Source organism: Tursiops truncatus, chromosome 3, assembly GCF_011762595.2.
Source record: "Tursiops truncatus isolate mTurTru1 chromosome 3, mTurTru1.mat.Y, whole genome shotgun sequence".
Taxonomy (NCBI): domain Eukaryota; kingdom Metazoa; phylum Chordata; class Mammalia; order Artiodactyla; family Delphinidae; genus Tursiops; species Tursiops truncatus.
In genome coordinates, this window is record NC_047036.1 from 164,736,246 (window position 1) to 164,763,995 (window position 27,750).

The window sequence follows — 27,750 nt, forward strand, 5'->3', positions numbered from 1 at the left end:
CCTTCATGTCCTGGTGATGCCTGCCTACTCTGTCCAGCATGTGCTGGTGTTGGGACCTCAGCGGGAACGAGCACCCAACTCCACCCTTTTGGAGCTCAAGGTCTGATAGGGCACGCAGACACTCATCCAGGCAAGAAAATGTATCAGATATAAGAACCTTGTAAGAGGCAAGGGGTAGGGATTTTGGAGACACACACAGAGGGGATTCTGACCTGTCTGCGGGGATGGGGGAGGCTTTTCAGAGGTGGTAATGTTTACTCTGAACCCTGAAGGATGCAGAGAGTTTGGACAGCCCTGGGGTAGTTGGCAGGAGGATGGCAGAGTAGAAACACCAGCATCTCTACAGCGCCACAGAACTGGGTTTGTAATTCTAGCTCTACTATTTAATATACAGAGCAAGCAGCACCACGTCAGGGTTTAAAAAATATTGTACAAATATTTATTGAACACCTACTATGTGCCAAGTGCTGTTCTAGGCATTGGGAACATGGTAGTGACCAAGATATAAGGTCCTTGTATTTGTACACTTCTCATACACTACCCCAGCTAACAAATGTATATAGTATGATTTCTTCCACGACAAGTACCAGGCAGGGAGATGGGGACTGAGAAGATCTTCTTTAAAGAGGTAATCAGGGGAGGCTTCTTGAGGAGGTGACTTTTAAACTTAGGTGACTTTTTCTTTTCTTTCTTTCTTTCTTCTTCTTCTTCTTCTTTTTTTTTTTTTTTGGCCATGCTGCATGGCTTTCGGGATCCTAGTTCCCCGACCAGGGATCGAACCCAGGCCCCTGCAGTGAAAACGCCAAGTCCTAACCACTGGACCACCAGGGAATTCTCATAAACTTAGGTGACTCTTAACTATGGATAAGAAGGATCCAGCATTATCACTGTTCCTTCAAAGACTTATTATTGTGAGGCATGAAATGGGACAGTTGACTGAAACAGATCCTCCCTAAGTGTGTAGCTTCGTAGTTAAGACAACTTTAGAGAGAGGCAGGCTGGGCCCTGAGTCCTGTGGGCTGGTCATTTACATGGTGTCCCTCAGATTCATTCCTTGCCCTCCCCTTGTTTTTGGTATCAGAGGGGGGTTGACCCCTGAAAACTACATTTCCCAGATTCCCTTGCTCACTGGCTTCCTGTTAGACTTGGCCAATGGGAAGCCGTGACGGGAGTTGGAGGCGGGAGGAAGAGAGAAGTCAGGGGATTTCTACCCCTGTTTATTTGCTGCAGGCAGTGGCCTTGTTGTCCCCTCCTTGGGTCCAGCTCCACTAACCCCCTTTGCCCTGCCACCCTGCAGCAGTTTCTTCTTCTTCTTCTTCTTTTTTTTTTTTTTGGTCACGACGCGTGGCATATGGGATCTTAGTTCCCGACGAGGGATGGAACCCGTGCCCCCTGCAGTGGAAGCACAGAGTCTTAAGCGCTGGACCGCCAGGGAAGCTCCCAACCCTGCAGCTTCTTACAGTTGCTATTCTTTTGATCACTTCACCTTCCGCACCTACCCCATCCAGCCCTTCTGGCTCCTTGGCACCACACTCCCCATATTAAATTCCCTCCATGGAACCATCTAGCATAGCTTCTGTCCCTCAACAGACTGATGGCATGGTAGGCTCTGCCCCCTGCCTTTCCTCCCTGACCTTCAGCTTAGGACGCCCCCTACATCCCACAACTGTCGGGAGGTGAATGGAGGTGATCCTATCAGGAGCTGACCCTCCACAGTTCTTACGACGTATGGTTTGAAGCTCTATGTGCTCAGGCACTCATTTACCTCCACCACAACCCTAAGAGGTGGGTGCTGCTGTTAGCCCTGTTGTTTTGTGTGTTTGTTTTGTCTTCGTTGCTGCGCACGGGCTTTCTCTGGTTGTGGCAAGTGGGTGCTACTCTTCGTTGTGGTGCGAGGGCTTCTCATTGTGGTGGCTTCTCTTGTCGCAGAGCACGGTCTCTAGGTGTGCGGGCTTCAGTAGTTGTGGCTCACAGGCTCAGTAGATGTGACGTGCGGGCTCTAGAGCGCAGGCTCAGTAGTTGTGGCACACGGGCTTAGTTGCTCCGCGGCATGTGGGATCTTCCCGGACCAGGGATCGAACCCGTGTCCCCTGCATAGCATTGGCAGGCGGATTCTTATCCACTGTGCCACCAGGGGAGTCCCGGCCCTGTTTTATATACAGGAAACCGAGGCACAGTGAGGTTCAAGGCCCTTGCCCAAGGTCACATGGCTGGGAGGTGGCACTAGGAAGTCCCTCACGCACGCACATGCCTGCATAGGACCTGGCACACGGACGGCACTCGGCAAGGCTGGTGATAATGATCATCATTACATGTAGAGCTGGTCTCTGCTGAGTGCCAAGACTGGAGGTGATGCTGAAACTCCACCTTGGACCAGTGCAGGAGCCGGCAGTCACAATGCATGCTGACTGAAGGTCCTTCTGGGATCCATGACCTGGTAGAACAATCCTCGGGCTCCTGCTGGCTCCTGTCCCAGCCCTGGTGGAGAGAGGGCAAAGGGCCTCTCTACAGCAGCTTTGGCTGGGAGCAGCTGCTCTGTGCTTAGCCAGGATCGATTTCCCTTCAAGCGGGCCATTCACACTAACAAAGGGCTCCGGTGACCCAGGTGGCCATCACTGCCTCCTGCCCTCCGAGCGGAGGATGTGCCTCGCGGCCGGAGCTGTTTTCTTTGAGATCCATTTCTTTGAAAGCTCTGGCAAACTTCAAAGGATGGGCCGAGTCAGACCCGCAATGTGCTCACCTGAACCTTGCTGGTGGATTTCTCTGCCTCTCTGTCTTGCTCTAACCAGCCCACCCTCAATGATCTTCCTGACCAGGTCTTTTCTCTGCTCACACGTGGTTATGGGCTGAACGATGTCCCCCCACACCCCACCCCACAAATTCATAAGTTGAAGTCCGCACCCTCAGGACCTCAGAATATGACTGTACAGTTAAGTCCCCTCTATACAAATGAGTTCTGTTCTGAGATCATGTTCGTAAGTCCAACAAAGTTAGCCTAGGTACCCAACTAACACAATCGGCTATATAGTACTGTACTGTAATAGGTGTATAATACTTTTCACACAAATAACACATAAAAAACAAACAAACACGAAAAATAAAGAAAACATTTTTAATCGTATAGTACAGTACCTTGAAAAGTACAGTACAGTACCAGCTACATCACCACTGCTTTTACACTTGCTTCCGGTCATCCTGGGCTTGACATCCTGGGGAGATGCCCAGAGGAGCCACCAGTGTCAGGAGAGGAACGTTGCCACCGTGAAACCATTGCTTGGCAGGAAGGGAACCAGGGGATTCAATACGCCAGACTCTTTCCTCTGTCCGCCCCCCACCCCAGTCTCCTGTGGTCACACTCACCGGCCAGACGTTGCTGGAAGCTGGAGGGCGGGGGCTTCTGGGAGGTGGAGGCTGCAGGGGTCAGCCTCCCGGAGCACAGAGCAGATGGAGAAGTGGGGAGAGAGGACCTGGAGGGGCAAACAAAATATCCAGCTCATCTCCTGGCCTCCCGATTTGAGCTTCAAATTCTGCACCATCTTCTCCCTACTGGAGTAGAATCTTGGCGAGAACAGGGATCTTTGCCTGTCTTGTTTGCTGCTGTGTCTCCAGTACCCGGCACAGAGTAGGTGCTCAATCAGTATTTGTGGGATGCCTTTGCCCATGCTGTTCCCTTTGCCTGGAACCCGTGTAACCAGGCTCCGTAGCCATCCTCTGCTCTTACTTGTGCTGGCTCCATCACGGCTTTGTCGCGCTGTTTTATAATCGCCTCTTTGTCTCTCAAATATCTTAGCTCCCTTAATCCTCAAAACACCAGCGTTGTCATCACTCTTCTCCGCTTTGAGGAAATTGAGGCGCAGAGAGAGTAACTCGCCCAAGGTAACCCAGAGCCAGGATTTAAATGCAGACTGTCTGAGCCCCAGATACTGGGCTGCCTTTTTGGTTTCCCTGTCAGCAAGTATTTGCCTTTTTTTTTTTTTTTTGGCTGCGCTGCACAGCTTGCGGGATCTTAGTTTCCCGACCAGGGATTGAACCCTGATCCTGGCAGTGAAAGCACTGAGTTCTAATCACTGGGCCACCAGGGAATTCCCTCTGTTTGCTTATTTTCATGCCATAATCAATTTTATTGCACTCACGTGTATATTACATTGCCGATGTTAAGCTATTCAAATACACTAACAACAACCTCAATGACATCACTACTATTCTTAGCTCCATATCACTAGTGGGGAAACGGAGGCCCAGGGTGGCTAAGTCACTCGCCCAAGGTCACACAGCAGAGCTGAGATTGGAACCCAGGCGACCTGGCTCCAGATTCGGTGCCCTCAATGACCATGCTCTGTTGCCTCACCTTGGCTGGGGGAATTGAATGCCTGTCTTTGAAATCCTGAATGTGAGTCCAAGGTGTAGCCAAACGATAAAAGGTTTGGACCCCAAATTAACTTGCCACCCCCAGTGGCGCACACAGAGCCCACGGAAGTCAGTTTTCAGGCAGTGCTTATGCCTGGCTGTCTCTGTGAGTTATTAGCCAGCAGATCGGGCTCCTGTCACCTCCTGGTCACACTGTCCAGCCTTCAAGGCCTCCCTCCCTCCCTCCCCCACGTGGGAGCCTCATAGCAAACACCTTCATTTTGTGCAGGGGCTTCCCTGGCACCCAGCGTGAGATTCCTGAGCCAGCCAAAGAAGGTCAGCTTCCACCGTGACGACCTTTTCCGTGCACCGATGGATTGATTTCAGAAATCCAACTCCAGCCAATGGGCCCATCCCCTACCGCAGGCACTGATGGCTGCAAATTTATGCCCAAGCCAGAAATTGAATTCCTATAGGTCGAGAGAATTGTCAGAAAACCTCATCCAGGCTCATTTTTACTTCTGACAAACGTCAGGAGAGAGATTAAACCTGGGCCGGTGTCTTCCAGCAGCAGGGACTGTGGTGGCGGGGAAATGACCTTGACGTGGGTATTTTTCTTACATTCCCTGGCTTCACCTTGGCCTCCCAGAGCTGAGAAATAAAAAGCAACCGGACCCACAGGCCTGTGTGGTTAAAGGGAATTCCCATTTCTGACCAGCTAATGTTCAAAAGGGGCAAGCTCTGTGTACCCAAAGGCAAGTCTCTTGGTCCCTGTGGCAAACACTGAGCCATTCAGAGGGATGGGAATCACGTGACAGCCAGGCCACTTCCTGCACCAGGTCCTGAGGCCGATTCAGTCCCGGCAACTTTACAATGTTCTAATTAATCTTCCCTGTGCTATGACAAAGAGGACATAAAAATGTGGATAATGGGATGGGACTACCCTGGTGGTCCAGTGGTTAAGACTCCGCATTTCCACTGAAGGCGTTGCAGGTTCGATCCCAGGTCAGGGAACTAAGATCCCACATGTCACACAGCGAGACCAAAAGATTTCGTTTTAAATGTGGATAATTCCGTAGCCCCTCACCCCTACTCTGCCGCCTGCCCGAAGGCCGGGAAGGAAGAAACAGAAATCAAATGATAGCTCTGGGAAGGAAGAATCCCCGTCTTGCTAGAAAAAATCTCTCTCACTTGCCTTGAAAAATGAGACGTCTGATGCAAATGTAGCTGCTTCCCTTTGGTACAAAAGCCCCTAAATATTAAAGAAATGAATCCTTGATGTCTACAAAGAAAGGATCAAAAACGAAACTTTCTGAAAGGAGAAGAGCTTTTATTTCGCTGTGAACCTTTCTAGATGTGGCCTCTGGCAGGGATGCCTGCAGAACATGGAGTGCGGGAGGATAAAGAAATAAATGACTGCCGTTCTTGTATTCATTCATTCATTCATTCAGGAAGTGTCTGTGAAGCAGCTACTGCATGCCAGGTATTGGGCTGTGAGCCAGGGAAACCTCAGGGAGAAATTAGGACCTGCTTCCCGCCCTTCAAAGCTGGTGGGGCATTCTACAAAGTCTCTGACCTGTAGTCCTCAAAACTGCCAAGGTCATGAAAAGCAAGGAAAGATGAAGGAACTATTACAGACCAGAGGAGATTAAGGAGATGTGACAACTAAATGCAATGTGCAATCCTAGGTGGGATTCTGGACCAGAAAAGACATGAGTGGAAAAACTGGAGGAATCTCAATAAAGTCTGGAGTTTAGTAAGAGTGATGAACCAATGCTGGTTTCTTAGTTATGACAAATATGCCATGGATATATGAGATGTTAACAACAAGGGAAATCGGGTGAGGGGCGTATGGAAGCTCTCTGTCCTGTCTTTACAATTTTCCTGTACATCTAAAATCCTTCTGGGACTTCCCTGGTGGTCCAGTGGTTAGGACTCCACGCTTCCACCGCAGGGGAAGCTGTTCGGGGAACTAAGATCCCGCCTGCCCCACAGTGCAGCCAAAAAATAAAATTAAAAATGATCCATTAAAAAATAATAATTAAAAAGGTAAAAAATAAAATACTTCCAATATAAAAAGTTTATTTAAAAAAAAGTTAGCAGGGGACATGGAACGGTTCTAGAACAGTGCTGGTTCCGTGAATTGACATAAAAGCTCCCACTGACTGGGCAGTCACAATGTACCAGACTCCGTGACTGACTCTTGACATGTACCAATTTCATCATTTTCACAAGAATCCTGTGAAGCCTGGCCGTTATTATCCCAACTTTTAGATGAGGAAATGGAGAGGTTAAGAAAGGCACAGAGGGGTTAAGCTACTTGCCCAAGGTCACACAGGAAGGAGTAGATCAGAATTTGGACTGAAGCAGCCTGTGTGATAAGATCTACAGCTGGCTGTTCATGCACAGTATTTACTGAGCAGTTACTATACCCTTCAGAGGCTGACCAGGGAAACAACTCTTCTAGGGCTTTCGGCGATTTTAGTTCAGGGGATTGGTTACAAAGATGATGGAAGAGATGAAAAACTAAACAGAGATGGAAACGAAAACCAGAGATTAGCAACAGCTGAGAGCATTTATTCCCCTAGGACGGGTGGTGGTGGGGTGTTGGATAGAAGAGGTGGTATAAACAGAGCCCAGGCCTGGGATTACCAGGGGGAGCTGAAGCCACGGAACCAATGCTGGAGCACAGGAGGCAGAGAAAGCAGGGAAATACCGCTGCTTCTCCCCTTGTCCTGCCCTCATATCCTCCATGAGTGCCTCCCATTGGCTGAACCTTTCTGAAAGCAAAGGAGTGTGAGAGCTGTAGTTCCCAACCGTACGCAGCAGAGCAGGGGAAGGAAAGGATGAAAATTCAGCCATCAGGCAGCTTACACTTAAGTGTGTGTGTGCATGGGGGGGCTAGGCAGGAAGGGGATGGGATGGTTTTGGTTCTCATTTTACAAATGAAAGAGGCAAAGGGATCTGCTTAGAAACTCACAAAGAGGAAGTGGCAGATCCAGGATTTGGACATGTATTATGGGTTCAACCTCGTAGGGTTCTTCTGAGGATTGGTGAGAAATGAGCTGCAAAGCCCTTAGAATAGAGCCTGGCGTACAGGATATGCTCCATAAATGTTAGTTGTTATTGATGATGAGGAGGATAATAATAATTATTATTACAACTACTGTCATTTTTATGATGCTAAAGGACCTTCCTTTGCATAGAACTGCTGTATCCCACTGTCACAGGACTCTGTGTGTGTATGTGTGTGTGGGGGGGTGGGGTGGAGGTGGGGACCATTTAAGAGAGGGGTCCATCCTGGAACCAGAACACCTCACTCTGCTGAGACCTGAGCAGATTTTCCCCATGTGAAGGAGGAGAGGGAGAGTGTCCTAAGCAAAGAACACTGCGCGGACAAAGATTCAGAGGCAGCAAGGGGAACTGAAACAGCTGTATGTGGGTGAAGACAAGTAAGCGGTGAGGCTGAGAATTCAGCCGTAGCCCAGTGGGCAGGACTGGTGAGTGCGTCCAGGTGGCATTTGGGCTTTATACTGAGGGCACTGGGGGCCATGAAGGGTCCAGTGTGGGGGGTGACACTTTGTAAATTTATTTATTTTTGGCTGCTTTGGGTCTTCGTTGCTGTGCGCTGCTTTCTCTAGTTGCGGCGAGCGGGGTCTGCTCTTCGTTGTGGTGCGCGGTGGCTTCTCTTGTTGTGGAGCACGGGCTCTAGGCGCGCGGGCTTCAGTAGTTACAGCGTGTGAGCTCAGTGGTTGTGGTGCGCAGGCTTAGTTGCTCCGCGGCATGTGGGATCTTCCCAGACCAGGACTCGAACCCGTGTCCCCTGCATTGGCAGGCGGATTCTTAACCACTGCGCCACCAGGGAAGCCCGGGGGTGACACTTTGAAAGCTGGCTCTGGCTTCTCTGGGGAGAATGGATCAGTGGATGAAAGGCTTGAAGCCAAGCTTCCATGGAGAGAGAGAGTCTTCTCCCATAAGCATAGCGGCTAAGAGTGAGGACTTGAGAGTCTCACAGGCTGGGGTCCAAATTCCAGCTCAGACACTTGCTCTGTGAGTTTGGGCAACTAACTTTCCTCTCTCTGCCTCAGTTTTTCCATCTGTAAAGTGGAGCTAATGTTAGTACGTACCTCATTGGTGGAGGGGAGGTTACAAGGATTTAAAATTTGTAAAGCAGCTTAGAAGAGCATCTTAGTTCGTTTAGGCTGCTATAACAAAAATACTGTAGACGGGGTGGCTTAAACAACAACATTTATTTCTCACAGTTCTGGAGGCTGGGAAGTCCAAGATCAAGGTGCTGGCAGATTCAGTACCCAGTGAGAACCAGATTCCTTGTTCATAGACGATGTCTTTTCGCTGTGTTCTCACGTGCCAGAAGGGTTCAGGGAGCTCCCTGGGGAGTCTTATAAGGGCACTAATCCGACTCCCAAAGACCCCACCCCAAAATACCATCACACTGTGGATTAGTTTTCAACATATGAATTCTGGGGAGACAGAAAGAGTCTATAGCAAAGAGCACTCTATAAGTGTTAAATAAAGTAAAAACCCAGGGCTTCCCTGGTGGCACAGTGGTTGAGAGTCCGCCTGCCGATGCAGGGGACACGGGTTCATGCCCCGGTCCGGGAAGATCCCACATGCCACGGAGCGGCTGGGCCCATGAGCCATGGCTGCTGAGCCTGCGCGTCCAGAGCCTGTGCTCTGCAACGGGAGAGGCCACAACAGTGAGAGGCCCGCATACCGCAAAAAAAAAAAAAAAAATTTTTTAAATTAAAAACCAGTAGGAGAGGCTTCTCATGGCTTTTAATCCCATCTCTCTGCTGAGGGCACCCAAATATGTATCTCTAGCCAAACCCTCTCTCCTCCTCTCCCCAGCTACCTACTTGATATTTCCACTTGGAGGTGGTCACAAGCAGCATAAATGGGACATGTCTTCAGGCTGGACTCTTGATTTTCCTCCCCCTCTAATTTTCCTCCCCGCCCCACTCCACATGGGCTCCTCCTCCAGCCTTTTTCAGCTCAGTAAATGGTACCCCCCCATCCATGCACTCCATTGCTTGGGCCCCAAAAGTTGGACTCATCCTCAACTCCCCTCTTTCCCTTCCGCCCCACATCTAGTCCCTCAAATCCTGTGGGCTCTGCCTTTATACTTATTTATTTATTTAGCTGTGTCGTGAGACATATGGGATCTTAGTTCCAACCAAGGATCAAACCTGTGCCCCCTGCAGTGGCAGCGCGGAGTCTTAATCACTGGACCGCCAGGGAAGTCCCGGGCTCTGCCTTTAAAACATAGGAATCTACCCATTTGCTGTCCCCATTCCATCTACCCTGGTGCAAGCCCTCATCATGGCTCACCTGGATGACTGTGGGGGTGAACAGCATGTTCAAAGGCCCTGGGGTGATAAAGAGCTCAGGAGTCATTGGGAATCTGAATGTAGGCTGGTGAGATTCAGGAGACTCGAGTGAGGGTTTGTTTCTTCCCTGAGGGGTCTCCTCAAATGGGGTGTTATTGAGTGCTGGGGACGGGCAGGAACTTGTCCTTTCTCAAAGCAAACTGGTCTGACGACTGGAGTGGCCCTCGTGTTGTAGCCTGGATGCAGACCTCTGTCCATCAGCCCAACCCTTAGGGCTGTCTGCGTGCGGGCATCCACGGTGTTTCCGACAGTCTGGGCCACACTGCAAGGGAATGGACTGTGTTTGTAAATTCTTACACAAGGCAAGCCTCCTCCAGGGAGAAGGACCCCAGGGAGGGCAGTCAGTCAAACTCAGAGACCTGTGTCTCTTCCCACCTTTCCCAAGGAAGTCTATTTCATTCATTTTGGTCCACGTCGGCACTGTAATGGCAGAGCCTAAGACATCCAGGAATGTATGTCTGGACCGGGGCCCAAGGGGCAGTGGGGGTCTTCTGCCATGGCTTGGCTGGCTTCAGAGGGTGAGAGGTGGTGTGTGCCAGCCTGAATAGCCTCTCAGGGCAAGATGGGTTATCTGCATTGGAAGGGAACGAATGAACAAATGAATCGGGAATTCCCTGGCGGTCCAGTGATTGGGACTCTGCTTTCACTGTCGAGGGCTTGGGTTCAATCCCTGGTGGGGGAACTAGGATCCTGCAAGCCGCAGGACGCGGCCAAAAAAAAGAATGCATGAATGAATGAACTCACAGTCGCCCCCCCCATCCCATCCCAGCCCCTCCCCCGGCCACAGGCTCTCACAGGCCAAGCCCCAGCTGCTCAGACTGAGGGAGGCTCTGGTTCTCCATCTCGGCACGGGTGAGCTGATATCTTCTTTAAAGGCTGTCAAGCTTATCACTCAGCAGGGATTTGCCCAATACCGCTAGGTCTGACCGGAGCAGCCTGCTATCATCTCAAGCCCTCCAAAGGGACTCAGGCCCCATCACGGCTGAGACGTGGCAGATAGGTATGTCCCTGATCATTCATCACGGCCTTTCTGCCGTCCCTGCGGTCAGAGGGGAGCCGCCGCCGCCTCTGTGCCTGCCACAGATGATCTGCAACTTGATCTCAGACAGTCCCTCCCTGGGACAGGCGGAAACCGATTTGGTGGTGGAGAGGAAACGCATGGTGAATCCATGATGGGCTGTTTGCCCATCAGCATCTAATTATTCAACAAACATTCATCATGCCAGGCCTGGGGGATTCAGCAATGAGCAAAGCAGACAGAACTCCCCTTTCCCATCCTCTTTCCCGTCGCGGGGCGGAGGCAGGCTTTGAGCCAGTGGTCACACCCAAGAGGTCCCAATGGCCATTGTGATCAGGGCTTGAAGGAGAACAGGGGAGGTGCAGCATGGTGGTGTAGACTGTGGAGCCATGTGGCCTGTGTTCAAATCCCAGCTCCACCACTTATAGATTGTGAAGCTCTGGGCAAGAGATTTGAGCCCTCTCTCCCCTCGTTTTCTTCACCTCTCAAAGGTGGATAATGACAGTGCCTGTCTCCTAGTGCCATGGTGAGAGCTCCACCAGTTAAATCGTGCAAAGTGCTTAGAACAAGGCTTGACATACAGTAAGAAATACAAGTATTAGGGGAAAAAAGCACAGGGTGCCTTGAGAAGTGGGTAGCATGGGGAAGGGACAGCGGAGGCTGCTTTCGGAAGAGACGTTTATGCTTGAGTCCTAGAAATGGGGAAGAGTTAGCCCAGCCATGAGATGGGGCAAGAGTTTTGATGGCTCAGGGACCAGCCAGTGCAAAGACCTGAAGGTGGGAGAAAGCATGGTGTGATCCAGGAAGAGGAGGTTGCCTAGAGGATGGGCCACAGAGAACACGGCCGTGTGAGCCTTGGGGTTTCGTTGTTGTCTTTTTTTTTGTTGTTCTTTTTTGTTTTGTTTTGTTTTGGCTGGACCGCATGGCACGTGGGGTCTTAGTTCCCCTACAGGATTGAACCCGTGCCCCCTGCAGTGGAAGTGAGGAGTCTTAACCACTGGACCACCAGGGAAGTCCCATGAGCTTTGCTGATTGCCTGTTACACTGAAACAGGACTCCCCTCCACCAAATTACATCAGGGAGATGTAACGAGGACCAGAAACTGAACTGGCCGAGTCACGTGGCGAATAGGATGGAGCCGTGTCTCTGTCTGTCTTTGGTAGGACTCGACACCCTCTCTCTCCCTGTATCTCTTTCTCTCTCTCACTGCCATCTGGCTGTGACTTCTCATCATCTTGCATTCTCAGCCCCAAATCCAATGGACTTTCACCCATTCTTCCAGATCATCTCAGTTCAGTGCCCGCATCAGATTCCAACCATTTTGACTTCAGGAAGTTACCAAATTGGCTTTAGAGCATCATGGGGATTATAACAATAATAGCAAACGTTTCTGTAGCACTTACTACATGCTGATGACTGTTCTAATTGCTCACAAGTATAGTATTTTTTTTTTTTTGGCCACGCCACACGGTATGCAGGATCTCAATTCCCCACCCAGGGATTGAACCCGTGCCCGCTGCATTGGGAACGTGGCATCTTAACCACTTGACCACCAGGGAAGTCCCCTCTCACATGTATGGTATTGACTCGTTCAAGCTTCCCAGCAACGCTGTGAGGTAGGTACAGATTATCGTGTCCAATTTACAGATGAGGGCAAGGAGGCACAGGGAGGTTAAACAACTCACACAGCAGGTGAGTGGCCAAGCCAGGACATCAACCCAGGCAGCCTGACCCTCAGACCCTGCTCTTAACCACCTGTCTCTACTCTACCAGCTGAGTAGAAAGAAGGGACATCCAGAAGAAACGAGTCATTTCCATTGTAAGGATGTTGTCTGGAAAGATGCTGGTGACATCACACGGACTCCTTTTTGGGAGGACCGTGGGAGAGATCCTTGCCTGTTCTTGGTACTAAAAATAGTTAAGTTTTCTCCTGAGCATCTGGCGTGTTTTTGTTTCAGGACACTGGGAGCCGCATAAATGACCAGCTTTCCCTTTTTGAGTTGGCTGCTAAGGAGCTTGAAGCCAAATTTATGGCCCAACCATATGCTGGTTGTTCAAGTTTTTAAGGGATGGGTTTTTCTTAGCCTCACTTCTGGCTCTATGTCCCCACTTTTTCTCTCTCTTCCTTGCAAAAAAAAAAAAAAAGAAACCCGCAAAACTTTAAACGGACTGAGAAAAAACTTCACAAGAACAATACGTGTCTATTGTAGAAAACTTAGAAGGTAAATTTGAAGATGGGAATAAAAATCCCTACTCGTCCCCGATTTTAATGGCTGCATAGTATTCCCTCGTGTAGAGTTTTAAAATCAATGCCCCTACTGGCAAACGACTGGAGGGGAAAAAAATTCCAGTTGTCCAATTTTAGACAACACTTTAATGAGCATTCTTGTAGCAATTGAGTACTTTTCACATGGTTTCCTTGGGCTAAATTCTTAGACTCAGATTAGGGTTAAATACAAATGCAGAAACCTTAAGGTTTTGGATTGGCAGACAGCCCTCCAGAAATATCTAATTCCTGCTCTCCTATTTAATTGGAGCTATCGTGTGGTATTTTACATATCCTTGTAAACCATTTGCAGTCTTCTCTGGAACAAGGCAGCCAACAAATAAATATACGAGCCCCAAGCCACTTCTGCTTCCCGATTAAATTATCCAGCCTCAAACGCAATAATATCCTTGACTTATCAAGAGGCAGCTGCTTGCTCTAGTCCTGTTTGCTCATCCCCAGTAGCCGGTGCTCAATGGTTGGCTGCCCCTGGGATCCTGTAGCAATCCCTCGGCCCCCGGAAGAACCAAGAATTGTTTTTTGAACCAAGACGTAGGTGACGGAGCTGTAGGCTGAGCTGATGATCCCGGACGCGAGAGCTAGAAAAACTTTTCCTGCGTGTCCTGTACTCAGTCAATCCTGGACCTGTTACATAGACGGCTGCTTAATTGGGGCAGCAGCCTAGGTGAAAGCATTTGAAAAATCCCAGCCACTGTGGAGAACAGTATGGAGTTTCCTTAAAAAACTAAAAATAGAATTACCATACGACCCAGCAATCCCACTACTGGGCATATGCCCTGAGAAAACCGTAATTCAAAAAGAGTCATGTACCAAAATGTTCACTGCAGCTCTATGTACAATAGCCAGGACATGGAAGCAACCTAAGTGTCCACTGACAGATGAATGGATAAAGAAGATGTGGCACATATATACAATGGAATATTACTCAGCCATAAAAAGAAACGAAATCGAGTTATTTGCAGTGAGGTGGATGGACCTAGAGTCTGTCATACGGAGTGAAGTAAGTCAGAAAGAGAAAAACAAATACCGTATGCTAACACATATATATGGAATCTAAGAAAAAAAGGTCATGAAGAACCTAAGGGCAAGATGGGAATAAAGACACAGACCTACTAGAGAATGGACTTGAGGACACGGGGAGGGGGAACGGTAAGCTGGGACAGAGTGAGAGGGTGGCATGGACACATATACATGTGAGGTGAGACAGGCCACCAGATCAGAAGTGTCTGTACCGGGAGAAGTCTGCGGCTCTCACACCTGCTGTTATAAACATTTCCCTTAGTTATAGGCATTCTCTATCCCTAGGAGTGTGACCTCTGAGAATCTGTGACTTTGGTTTGAAGCTAAACCCAGTCTGGGAGAGCTGGCCTTTGGACTGTCAAACACGGAGCCTCCCGGGACATTCCAGTGGGTTCCCAAGGACATGAATTGACTGTGTATTTGAACTTGAACCCGATGGGTGAAACTCAGGCTCTTTGCCGTGCTGAGATTTGGCAGCCAAACCCCGCGCATTTAATTACGCTGCTGCAGAGAACACTCCAGCGAGGTGCGTCCAACGCAGACAATTATTTTAGGAAAGCCGTGGAGGCCTTCTCTCTGCGCCGCTTAAATCATGCTTCTCTTTTACAATTCAATATTTCGTGTGTTGAGAGAAAATGGCTTGTTTGCTTCAAAGCACACGCTACAGAATGTAGGAAGGGGATGTTAATTATGTTGAACCGGGCTGCTTTGTCTCTGCACAAATGAGAATCTTCGGGGGGTTCTATCCAAATTGCTTGGGGATCAGAGCCAGGGGAGCACAGATGGAGATGTTTGGACTCAAGTTCATGGTTTTGTTTTTTTGGTCTTTGTTTTTTAAGAACTGTATTTGTCATGAAAAAAGGTGAAGCTAGTTCTGCATTCTCCTAGAACCAAAGGGGAAGGCATTCCTGAATCACTTTTCTTTTTTTTAATTTTTATCTTTTACTGGAGTTTAGTTGATTTACAATGTGGTGTTAGTTTCAGGTGTACAGCAAAGTGATACGTATACATATATCTATTCTTTTTCAGATTCTTTTCCCATACAGGTTATTACAGAATATTGAATAGAGTTCCCTGTGCTATACAGTCAGATCTTATTATCTTTTTTTTTTTTTTTTTTTTTTTTTTGCGGTTCGCGGGCCTCTCACTGTTGTGGCCTCTCCCGTTGCGGAGCACAGGCTCCGGACGCGCAGGCTCAGCGGCCATGGCTCACGGGCCCAGCCGCTCCGCTCCGGGAAGATGTGGGATCTTCCCGTACCGGGGCTCAAACCTGCATCCCCTGCATCGGCAGGCAGATTCTTAACCACTGCGCCACCGGGGAAGCCCTGATTATCTATTTTATATAGAGTAGTATGTGTATGTTAATCCCAGCCTCCTAATTTATCCCTTCCCCTCTGGGTCACCCTTTTTGTCTTAGGCCATCCTTCTCGGTTTTGGTCGGGCTTCTTCAGGAGCAGAGCTGGATGAGAGGAGTTGAGTGCAAATACTTAGCTGGGAGGCGATCCCAGGAGGAACCAGTGGCGAAAGGGAGATGGGAAATGAAGGAAACCCAGGCAGGGCAATCTAATGGTCCCACTGTGGGCACCTGGAGCACAGATCCCCATGGGATCCTCTGGGAAACTGCAGGCAGCAGGCACCCCAGCGTTCTCCCACTGGAGAGGCGAGAGGGCTGGTATTTATCACGAACTCCGTGGGGACTTCCGGGTGGGAGGTGCTTCTGCCTGCCCAGTGCAAAGGCAGGGTGGGCTCGGACCACCCGAGGAAGCCCTTGGCAGTGAGGCGCTCTGCAGTAAGGCTGGAGTGTGGGCTCCACTTGGACCATGCCTACATGCAAGGGAGCCTGGGAAGGTGAGTGACTTCATTCCTCCGCCGGGGAAACATGGACTTGTAAAGAGGGAGTTCCCTCAACCTCTGAAGTGAGTACGTAAGGCTCAAAGAATGACTAATGACAATAGTTTCAGATGGCATCTATGAATGTTTTCTTTTTTTCTTATAAATTAGCGGACGAGTCAAGCTCATCTGAACAGTGATATCACTTGCTCACATTCCAATAACCTAAAAAAAAAAAGGCTTTATTGAGTGGGAGAGAAAAAGTGGGCTAACAGCTGGAGTCTCTGGGATTGCTCATTGCCCATTGCTCACAGCCTGGCTTATCTCTGCTACAGCTCATGGGAACAGCTTCTGCGGGGTGATAAGTAGCGGCTGTGCAAATGATCCATGATGGTGAAGCTTTGTTTCTCTGTAAAACACTTGGGGTTTTATCAGACTTTCTTCCCTGTCTTAGGAATGCATTCTGGATAGGACCAGCATCTTCTACTTCCCATCTCCTCGGTTTCCACCCATCACCGCTTGCCTGGACCCTTGCAGTCACCTCTGCCCTGGTTTCCCACCCTTGCCACCTCACACCCACAGTCTGTTCCCCCCCACAGCAGCCAGGGGGCGCTTGTGAACACCTGAGTCAGGTCCTGTCCATCCTCTGCACAGAACCCTCCTTGGCTCCTACCTCACTCAGAGCAAAAATGTGTCCTCCCCATGGTCCACAAGGCCCTGCACATGCTGTCCTGTCCCATCTCTGTCCTCATCTCCCCCACCCCGCGCACAATCTCTCCCTCGGTGACTCTGTTCTAGCTGAACTAGCCTCCTCCATGTTTCCCAACCATACCAGGCATGGTCCGGCCTCAGGGCCTTTGCACTTGCTGGTCTCTCTGCCTGGAGCATCTTTCCCCAAATATCCTCATGGCTCCTCCCTCACCTCCTTCAGGTCTTTACTCAAATGACATCTTCTCATTAAGCCCTTCCCAGGGCCCCTAAAATTGCAACCCTAACCACCCCCCAACCCTAGCATCCTCCATCATTTCTTCCCTGCTTTACTTCTCTCTATGGCACTCAAAACCCTTTAAATACTTGGTGTTAACTTATTTATTTCTGTTGCTCTCCACTTTAAAGTAACTCCTAGAGGAGCTTTTGTGTTTATTTACTATGTTTTCAATGTCCAGAACAGAGCCTGACACACAGCAGGAGCTTAACAAATATTTGTTGAACAAATGAGACCACCATGCCCTGATTAAAAACGAAAAGACTGGGACTTGTGACTGACTCCAGTACGTTCTGGGGAAGCTCAAGGGGGCCTGATCTGGGGGCCCAACACGTTCCATCCAGTGAGGATTCAATGCTTTTTGAGCAATGTTTCTCCAATCCCTCCAGGTATTGGTCAGAATTTGTGTGCCAGAAGTGTCCCTTCCCCTCTCCCCTTCTCCTGGCTCACTCATCCCTCAAGTTCAGCTTACTTGTCCCTTCCCTGGGGCACCTCCTCTGAGACCCTCAGCCTGGGAGGGTCTGTTACTCTCTGTACTTTCTTTGTATCATTCACTGCAGCATATAGTTCTAGAAGTAATGGTAGGATTCCATAATTCATGTCTGTCTCCTGCACATCTATGGGCAGCAATCGATATGCTTTCTTCGTCTCTCTCTTCCTAGACCCTATCCCAGACCCATGCCTGGCATAGAATAGGCATTCACTAGATATTTTCTAATAATTTTGGAAAAATATGGCTCTGATGAACATGAGCCATAGGACACATGCATCCCTTAAAAACCTGAACAACCAACATCAGTTCCCCGATGAAGACGAGCATTTCAAAGGTTCTGATAAGTCCTGCATTAAAGAAACTCGTTTCAGGAATTCCCTGGTGGTCCAGTGGTTGGAGCTCTGTGCTTTCACTGCTGAGGGCCCGGGTTTGATCCCTGATCGGGGAACTAAGCCCTCAAGCCGCGCAGCACGGCCAAAAAAAAAAAAAAAAAAAGACAGAAAGAAACTCGTTTCACTCAGCAATGCACAAACATATTTGACCTCAGAGTACCATCTTCCCAGCATGCCTGCTAAGATTGCCAGGGTTCCAAGGAGCCTGGTTTGGGAAGCACAGCCATAATTGATCCCTGAATTATCTGAGCAGCATCAACTGACTTGAAGTTTAGTTTAGGAGGAGTCTAAAAGTGATGCCTTCTAGTCAAGGGCTTGGAGGTCTCTGTGAGGAGTCTGTCACCCTTTGGCCATCACCCTGCCTCTTCTCAGGAACAGGGGTTGGTGCAAGGGGGAATGACAATAGTAGAGTTATGCTTAGTGGCCCCCAAGATATATCCAGAACCTGTCTGTCACTGTGGGTTAAGAAGCAGAGAGGAATGTTCAGGTGTGAGGGTTGGTAGGAGTCTGAGTCTATGTTCTAATGGTGGTTATGGAGGCATTGTTGCATGCGTGTGCAAATGTGTTTGAGAGAATGAATTCCACTCTTTGGAAGGGCTCAAATCCCACAATTCCTTGCCATGTTCCTTCGCCCCTCATACCTCAGTCTTATCATCTGTAAAATGGGGCTCCCTGAGGAGGGATTGAGATCACACACGTCTGGCACTTAGCACACTGTCTGGCACATTCCAAGGGTCCAGCAAAAGACCTCTGTCATCTCTCCGGGGCCCCTTTTCTCTCCCAGGAGTGATGGGGTGATTCCCCCATTGGGTTCCCACTCTCTGACTCCGACCTCCCCGCAGACCCTCTTCCAAAGCCCAGAGGAAGGCTGGCAGCTGTACACCTCGGCCCAGGCTCCCGACGGAAAATGCATCTGCACGGCCGTGATCCCCGCGCAGAGCACCTGCTCCCGCGATGGCCGAAGCCGGGAGCTGCGGCAGATGATGGAGAAGGTAAGAACCTTCCAGGTTCCCTTATGAAAATCTCCCAATTCCCACCCTGCCCTCTGCCCCCATCCAGATCAGCCGGGGCCAGATCTAGCCAAGCAGATTATTCAGAACTGGTGGATGACCTGGCTCCCCTCCAGGTGGATATTTCGGTCAATATCTGTTTAGTGCTTTCTTTGGAGGAGAAGCTGAGCGCTGTATGGGGACAGGGAAGGAGAACCCCAGTGGCAGCATCTGAGTCTTCGGTGCATGAGCTCTGGCCCCACCACGCACTCAGCCAGACTCACCTGCTAAGACCCTTTCTCACCCTCCATCCCAAGAGACTTACATAAAGATGCCTTCCCCTTCTGATTGTGGTTGATATAAACTGGTCCCCATTCAGTACATTCCCAAGGATATTTCGGTGCCCTTTAGAGGCCGACTGCTGTCTCTTGCCACTACCCAGCTGAACGGCCCATTAGTCACCTCTGATGTCGGTGTTGAAAGGGACTAGCAACTTCCCACCGCCATCCTGTAGAGGAGGAAGCTGAGGACAGAAGGGACCCTTGTTGGCACTGGAGTCTTCCACTCATTAACTCTGTAGGATCCTGCCCTGCCCGTGACACCGGAACTGCTTTCCCCAACAGTGCAGAATGGCCATGTGGTGTCCCCTGATTGCTGACCATGACCATAAAAATGTTTTGTGGCATCCAGGATGGGTATCAGGCTCTTGACTTTCTGAGAACTTCCAAGTGTCACGTGAACGATGGTTCAGGAAAGTCTGTATATTTCAACAAGCATCCAGTGTTGCCTCTGAGTTCACCTTGGCCGGGAGGAACTCAACTTAGCCAAGTGGAGGTGGGAGCTAGGGGGCCCTCGGTCTGGATTAGGAGAGGTCAGGGCAAGGGGAAGTTCAGTTCCCTCATTTAGCCTAAAGGTATTTATTGAGCATCTAGTATTTACTGAGCATTCAGCTGTGGACAAGCCAGACACTGGGTCTGCCTCTGAGGATCCCACCTAAAGGAGACAGATGAATAAGAATGTTCCAGGTAGTAGTCATAGCTGGAAAGAAAATAACCACGTAAGGGGGAGAGGGTGAGTGGCTGCTTAAGGCAGGGTGATCAGGGAAGGCCACTCTGAGGAGGTGATGCTGGAGTTGAGACATGAAGGATGAGGCGAAGCCAGCGACGAAGACAAAGGGAACAGCGCTCCAGGTAGAGGGATCAGCAAGTGCAAAGGCCCTGAGGACGGAAGAAGCTTCAAATCTATGTGAGCGAAGTTGGGCTGGTGGTTGCAGTGGATGAACACGGCGAGTAGGCAGGCAAAGGGGCAGGACCAGCTCGCAGGGTCTGCAGGGGAAGGTGATCCAATCTTCCTTTTGAAAAACTCCCTCTCGGGACTTCCCCGGTGGTCCAGCGGTTAAGACTCCGTGCTTCCACTGCAGGAGGCCTGGGTTCGATCCCTGGTTGGGGAACTAAGATCCCACATGCCTCGCAGTGTGGCCAAAAGAAGAAAAAAGAAAAACCTCTGTCTGGCTGCTCTGTGGAGACTTGACTGCTGGGGACGAGAGTGGTGGCAGGGAGAGCAGGGAGGAGGGAAGAGGTGGGAGGTGGTGGTGGCCAGACTAGTAGCCAGTGGATGGATTGGGCCTGCCATTGGGAGGTCAGGTTGCTGGTAAGGTTGGGAGGAGAAGGTTGGTTGGGTGTTTGGCCTCTGGCCCCGCCAGGTCTTGTCTGTGGCATCCCGGGGACGGGGACAGGAGTGTGGCTCTTCCTAACCCTCCAAGTTCCTAGGTTCAGAACGTCTCCCAGTCCATGGAGGTCCTTGAGTTGCGGACGTACCGTGACCTCCAGTACGTGCGAAGCATGGAGACCCTCATGCGGAGCCTGGATGCGAGGCTCCGGGCGGCCGACGGGTCCCTTTCGGCCAAGAGCTTCCAGGTGGGTCCTTCTGGGTTCAGGTCAGAGGTCAAGAGAAGCATTGGGATCGGTGCCCATTAGTTCCCAGAGTGGGGGTCACATCTGGGAAGGACCGAGTGTTGGCTGGCCCAGATCTAGGGTCCAGTGTGGGCTGAATGCCAAGGGCCAGGTGTGCATCAGAGATAAGGGGTGAAGTTGTGGGTTGAAGGCTGGGCTCAGGTCTGGGCCACTGGTCAGGGGTTGGGATCAGCAATGGTTCCACCTTGGGAGCAGGAGATGAAGGACAGGATGACGGAGCTGTTGCCCCTGAGCTCGGTCCTGGAGCAGTACAAGGCGGACATGAGGACCATTGTGCGCCTGCGGGAGGAGGTGAGGAATCTCTCCGGCAGCCTTGCAGCCATCCAGGAGGAGATGGGCGCCTACGGCTACGGGGACCTGCAGCAGCGGGTGATGGCACTGGAGGCCCGGCTCCACGCCTGTGCCCAGAAGCTGGGTATGCCTTGATGCTTGACCTTGACCCCTGGCCTCCACACCCAACCCCAAAACCCTCTGTGTGCCCAGGGCATGGTTTTGACCTCTAACTTCGAAACTTTGACCCTTGACCTCCCTACCCAAGGCCAAAAATAGACCCAGAAGCTGGAAATGCTCCTGACCCTACACTTCCAGTCCCTCACCCCCAACCTCACTCCACCTTGGGACCAGATTTCTGGATCCTTCCTCACCCCTGTTCCCAGCTCTTCAGTTTGATCACACTACCTCATCCTTGCCCTGCCTCCCTTGCGCTCTTCCCATTCTCCACCCTCATCCCCCCTGTTCCTGCCTCCCAGGCTGTGGGAAGCTGACGGGGGTCAGTAACCCCATCACCATTCGGGCCATGGGGTCCCGCTTCGGCTCCTGGATGACTGACACGATGGCCCCCAGTGCGGATAGCCGGGTGAGTGACTGGGCCCACACCAGGGGTCAGAACCTATACTGAGGAGGAGACATAGCCTGTGGCTGCCCCTAGGCGCCAAGCAATTCCACATCAATGATTATCTTGTAAGCCAAAGTGTCCTAGGGGGTCCAGGGCCCTTGGACCTCCCGCTGACTGTCTAGCGACCACCAAGTGACCAAGAACTTTCCAGCCCTGTGAATCTGTAAGTCAGCTGACCTCCAATGACTGTATAGAGACTAATGGTTCCTAGTACTAATGACCAGCTTCTAGTGACCACTGACCTCAAAGTAACCACCAGTGACCACTGCCTTCCCAAGGACTAGGACCTACCAGCACCACTCAATGATTTTTTTTTTTTTTTTTTTTGCGGTACGCGGGCCTCTCACTGTTGTGGCTTCTCCCGTTGCGGAGCACAGGCTCCGGACGCGCAGGCTCAGCGGCCATGGCTCACTGGCCCAGCTGCTCCGCGGCATGTGGGATCCTCCCGGACCAGGGCATGAACCCGTGTCCCCTGCAACGGCAGGCGGACTCTCAACCGCTGCGCCACCAGGGAAGCCCTCAATGACCTTTAAACTTCCGGTGGCCACCATGGTCACGATTGCCTATCACCTCTGATCCACAGGAACCATCTGTTAACTGCCTAGTGACTATCCTAGTGATGGATGTTGGTCACTGGGCAGCCATAGAGCGTCATAGATTAGAGGCAGCAAATAGCCACTGCCCCACTGTGATCGTTGGCCTCCCAGGCATCATGGTGGTTCAACCAAGGGGTTACGAGCTTGGGTTTGGGGGGAACTGCCCGGTGGTCCAGTGGTTAGGATTGGTGCTTCCACTGCTGGGGCATGGGTTCAGTCCCTCGTCGGGGAACTAAGATCCCACAAGCCACGAGGCACCAAAAAAAAAAAAAGAAATCAGACTTGGAGTTATATCCCGCTTCCACCAATTCTTAGCTGGGAAACTTGGGGAGGTTCCTTAATGTCTCTGAGCCTCAATTTTCCTTATCTTAAAAATGGTTATGATAACATCAGCGTTACAGTTTTTAGGTTGCTTAGCCCAATAACCAGCATGAGTAAGGGCACTCACAAACGCTAATACCATGGTGACAGCGAAAGACGTTGACGGAGAGGATGCTGACGTACAGGAATTACCCACGGGCGATGGATTCACGTGACCTCTTACCACCCAAGGGCAGCCTAATGACCACTAACCATCCCATATCCAATGACCAGTGAACTCTTAGGCCCAGTGAGTCGCCAGGGACTGCAGTTTCCCCGATTCTTGGGGATCAAGCACTGTCCTCTGAGCGTCTGAGACCAATAGCACTCCCTGACCAAATGATCCCAGTCACTGGGATGATGCCTGGTCATGAAAGGACATCCCATGACTGAGTAATGACAACTTAGTGACTGTTGATCCCTAATGACCATATGATTCCTTAGTGGCTGCTGGGACCTTTGGGTCATTGGTGGTGGTCCACCAGTGACCAGCGGCTCTCTCGTAGGTCTGGTACATGGATGGCTATTACAAGGGCCGGCGGGTCCTGGAGTTCCGTACTCTGGGAGACTTCATCAAAGGCCAGAACTTTATCCAGCACCTACTGCCCCAGCCGTGGGCAGGCACGGGCCACGTGGTGTACAATGGCTCCCTGTTCTACAACAAGTACCAGAGCAACGTGGTGGTCAAGTACCACTTCCGCTCGCGTTCCGTGCTGGTGCAGAGGAGCCTCCCTGGGGCCGGCTACAATAACACCTTCCCCTACTCCTGGGGTGGCTTCTCGGACATGGACTTCATGGTGGACGAGAGTGGGCTCTGGGCCGTGTACACCACCAACCAGAACGCAGGCAACATCGTGGTCAGCCGGCTGGACCCGCACACCCTCGAGGTCGTGCGGTCCTGGGACACCGGCTACCCCAAGCGCAGCGCCGGCGAGGCCTTCATGATCTGTGGCGTGCTCTACGTGACCAACTCCCACCTGGCCGGGGCCAAGGTCTACTTCGCCTACTTCACCAACACGTCCAGCTACGAGTACACAGACGTGCCCTTCCACAACCAGTACTCCCACATCTCCATGCTGGATTACAACCCCCGCGAGCGGGCCCTCTACACCTGGAACAATGGCCACCAGGTGCTCTACAATGTCACCCTCTTCCACGTCATCAGCACCGCTGGGGGCCCCTAGGGGCTGCCGTCGTCGCTCACGCAGCCACGTGAGGGCCACGGGAGCCCTTTCTACTCCACCTGTGTCCTTCCAAATTTATCTTTCTGTCTGTGTCCTGCCCTCTCTCTCTCTCTCCCTCTCCCCTCCTGTACTGTTTTTTCTCCCTCCACCTTTGCGCCCAGCTTTCATTCTCTGCTTCTGTTGTCAGTGCATTTTCTCAGTATTGTCTCTTCTTTATTGATCTCTGATTTTGATACTTCGCTTTCTGTTTATTGAGGCCTCTCTATCTTTTATTCGATGTGACTCTCCAGCTATCTCTGCCTGTCTCTCTCCCTCCCTCCCTTCCCTCTTTGCGTCCCACTCAGTCCTCCTCCTCCTGGCTTCACGTCCCCTCCTCCCGACCCAAGGAGTTGAGTGCATGGATGTTCATTTTATTTACACCTTTTCTTTCCGGGTTGCTGGAATAAACGGGACCTTTGACATTTCATGCTTCAGCGGCTCTGTGTGTCTGGAAGGGGCAGAAGAGGCCAGGTGGAGGGTGAACCTGGAGGCCCACCCCAGCTGGGTCCCCTTGTCCCAGGCCACAAGCTTTGTGAACAGGGGCAGGTAAGCCCAGCCTGGGGGGGCGGTGGCTGAGGGCCCTGGCAGAGCCCTTTGGGAAGAGAGGAGAGGATACCCGATCCAAACTTGTTTCAAACAACATGATCCAGATAACCAAGAACTCTATCACAATGAAGACTGGCCTCAAATGAATATTCTTTGTCACTGTTTTTTTTTTTTCACTCGCTGATCACACAGGTGCATCAGTAACCCATCTGGCAGCTTTTAAAATGGGTTTTTAACAAGTTGGCTGCTTTTAAGAATATGGATATGAGAGGGTAGCACACAGAATTTTTCCTTTTTCTTCTCTTTTTTCTTTGTAACATCAAAATCATTTTGTATGAGTTGCACCTGTTCTGAGTTAGCTGATTAAGAAAAGACAGCAAGTCTGAAAGTGCATGGGGGCCCTTCCGCTGGACACACCCACGCCCCGTGCCCGGGCTTGGGCAGGGACAGTCCCTGACATGGGGACCTACATGGGGACTGGAGCTCCTGGAGGGGAAGGACGGGCAAAGCTAGCAAGTATCAGAGACAGGAAGGGAAGGGGTGTGTGAGCGCGTGGGGAAGACCGAAGTAAGCAAAGGCCAAGTCCTCAGGAACCTCGGCAGTGTGACTAAGGTGGGGTGGGAGGGGGTCATAGAAGGGGAAAAACAAAATGAAGGCTTTATTTTAGCCAGATCTTTGGTAGCCTGGGTGACAGACTGCAAGGAGATGGGGGAGACAGTCGCCTCTGAAGCTGTGGCCGGGAACAAAGGTAGTGCTGACCACTCCCCACCCCCGCGTACGCCCCAACACACGGCCCCCCCGAAATCCCCAGCAGAAACATTGTGCAAACAGCCCACCGGCCCAGACAACACCCCCCCCCGCCCGGCCCTGCTGAGGCCACGGAGGCCAAGCTTGCTCCTCTGGGAGGAACCGTCCCTCCCTGTCTCCCCGTCTCTAATTAATGGCCTGATTAAATCATCTCCGCTCCGTGATGGCATCTCCGGGAACTCGGGACACTGGGGCCGTACTGCCGATGAAACCAATGAATAATAAATGCGACTGCCTAATGCACTCATTTAAAACCAATTTTTAAAGAAATCTTCAAGAAAAGCAATTAATTTCCATTTAAATTAACAAGTTCGACATTGAAGAGAATCGATTCCTGGATAAGCACCTTGAGAGGCACTTCGCTCTGTATCTGCTTTTAAAAAACAAACACACAAACAAAAAACAGGCACAGGGCGAGGGCACCTAGAACATCTGCGCCCCATCCCTCCGATTTGTATTGGGCATCAGACAGATGCCCACAGGCGCCCCTTCTCTCTTTCACACACACACACAGAGAGGCAGGCCCAGCCCTCCTTATACTTTGGGGTTGGTGGCTTTTGTTCCAACCAAGGTAGGCAAGGAGTAATTAACTCCCTGCCCCTCGACCCAGGCGAGGGTTGCGTGTCATCTGCGTGTGTCCTAGGCTGCCTACTGCTTCCCCTGCTTCCCCTTTTGTGGAGGTGTGTCTGTCTACATCGGGGAAGCTTTGTAGCCCATCCCGTGGCAGTACCCATGTTACCCCGAGTTGAAGTAACTGGCTCTAGCCCTGCTCTGCGGCCACAGAAGCCTGAGCTGGTGAAAACGGCAAGAGTGGAAACCAGCCCCCTGGGTCGAGTGGGCCAGGAGATGCCAGACCAGTGACAAAGAGTATACTCTCACCACGCTGAAGGCCTGGGATTTAGGGCCTCACTTCTGGGCAGGAGGGGTGTGGAGCAGGTGACACAAGCCACAGCTCGTGAATCACGCGTGCTGAGTGGGCTCTGGGGGCATGTTTACCAAAGAGCAACGTTCTTTTGTGTTGGGTTTTGGCCGCTGCACAGCTAGACAAAGGAAGAGGGAGGTCCATGGAGGCAGGTGGTCACGCCCAGACGGAGGGACCCCCGGGTCACACAGGACAGACACACACCTAAGGCCAACTAGTCACATGGGCACATGCAGGCTTGGGCGTGCACGCACATACACACACACACACACACACACACACACACATCCCGCACCCTCCCTTCCCCGGCAGCATCTCAGATGCCTGGGAGCCCAGGGAGACCTTCCCCAGGCCTTTGGTGCTGAGAGCGAGGCACAGGCCCACCCTCAGGCGGTGCCTTGGAGCAGGACCCTGAAAACCCTTCCGCCCCCAAGTACTCATTTCCAATCCTTCCCAGAGGCTCCTTTGGACCTGGAGGGGTGCAGTGGCTCCCCCGACACCACAGAACGGTTGGCGCAGACAGCAGGGCTGCTGCCTGCCTTGTGGCCTCCACGGGCGGTGGGAGAGGATTCTGCCTGGAGGCGCAGCCAACCATCCGGCTCTCCCCAGCCCACCAGAGCTGAGAGGAAATTCATTAAACCTTCCTAATGACAAACGCTCTGGCAGGCGGCAGGCAGAGAGCGATGGCTCCAGAAGCTGGCCAGATGGGAGTCGGCCCAGGTGGCTGTTTGATTCTCGGGGCTTTTATCAGAGACTCAGCTTCGTCGGGGACGGGGGGCGGGGGGCGGGGTGTTCCCTGGTGTCAGGCCAGGAAGGGCTTTATTTTCCTCAGGTGCCCAAGCCCCGCTAGCCCGCCACCTGCCCCCCGCCTCCGCCCCGGGCTGGTCCCCGTGAAGCAGGTGGGCAGACCAGGCCTAACCGCCTCTCAGCAGCGCCGCAAACCTCCTGACTGACCTGAGCCCCCAGCCCAGGCCCTGGCCCCGGGGCAGCTCCGAGGAGGTGATGCACAAGAGGTGGGCCGCACCCCAGCCCCCAATCTGAAGAGGAGGAAGAGTCCCCTCCACCCCCACCCCCATGTGCCACAGCGATTCCCTCTGCTCCACGGAGGCCCCTCCCCCAGAGGGCGGGGCAGGATCCCTGCTCTCAGAGGCGCCCGGCAGGAACCCCCACCCGCCTGGCCCCCTGCTGCCATGGTAACGGCGCCTGCAGAGGGCGCAGGACCCAAGCACAATCTTCCAGAGCGCTTGTGGCGACAGGGAAGCAGGCCTCAGGGTGCTGGGCGTAGTTCATTCTAACTCAAGTGGCCCACGTGCGTGGAGGGAGTTGGTGGGAGGGGGGCGGCGAGAGCACCCAGGGCACGGGGGCTTCAATCTGGCTCCCCGAGGATGCCCTGCTCCACCCGACCTGCTGAATCCAGAGCTGGGGGGTCAGGGCCCTTGAACACCCGAGTGTGAGGAGCGCTGGCGCTGAGCAATGCTCCAATTCCCCGAGAGTCCAGCTGCCGCTAGGATGCCCCCAAGCCCAGGAAGAGGAGAGGCTGCTCAGGGAGGAAAGGCGGCCTGGACACCTGGACGCCAGGGATGGTGGGAGATGATCGCTCCTCCAATCGAGCCCCACTCACCTCCGCAGGGAGGAAATGAGAGACAGGGACAGCAGAAC

General features: G+C 51.8%; 1 protein-coding gene across 2 annotated transcripts in view; it reads left to right on the plus strand.

Moving 5' to 3' along the window:
- OLFM2 (olfactomedin 2) overlaps positions 1–24,243 on the plus strand; it is a 63,077-nt gene extending 38,834 nt beyond the window's left edge. For both annotated transcript variants that reach the window (XM_033854398.2, XM_033854397.2), the window contains exons 2-6: positions 18,623–18,772; positions 20,539–20,685; positions 20,938–21,157; positions 21,492–21,598; positions 23,100–24,243. In XM_033854398.2, coding sequence (XP_033710289.1) covers positions 18,623–18,772; positions 20,539–20,685; positions 20,938–21,157; positions 21,492–21,598; positions 23,100–23,777 — 1,302 coding nt within the window. In that variant the 3' untranslated portion in view covers positions 23,778–24,243. The remainder of the gene's footprint in view (positions 1–18,622; positions 18,773–20,538; positions 20,686–20,937; positions 21,158–21,491; positions 21,599–23,099) is intronic.
- The last annotated feature ends 3,507 nt before the right edge of the window (positions 24,244–27,750 follow it).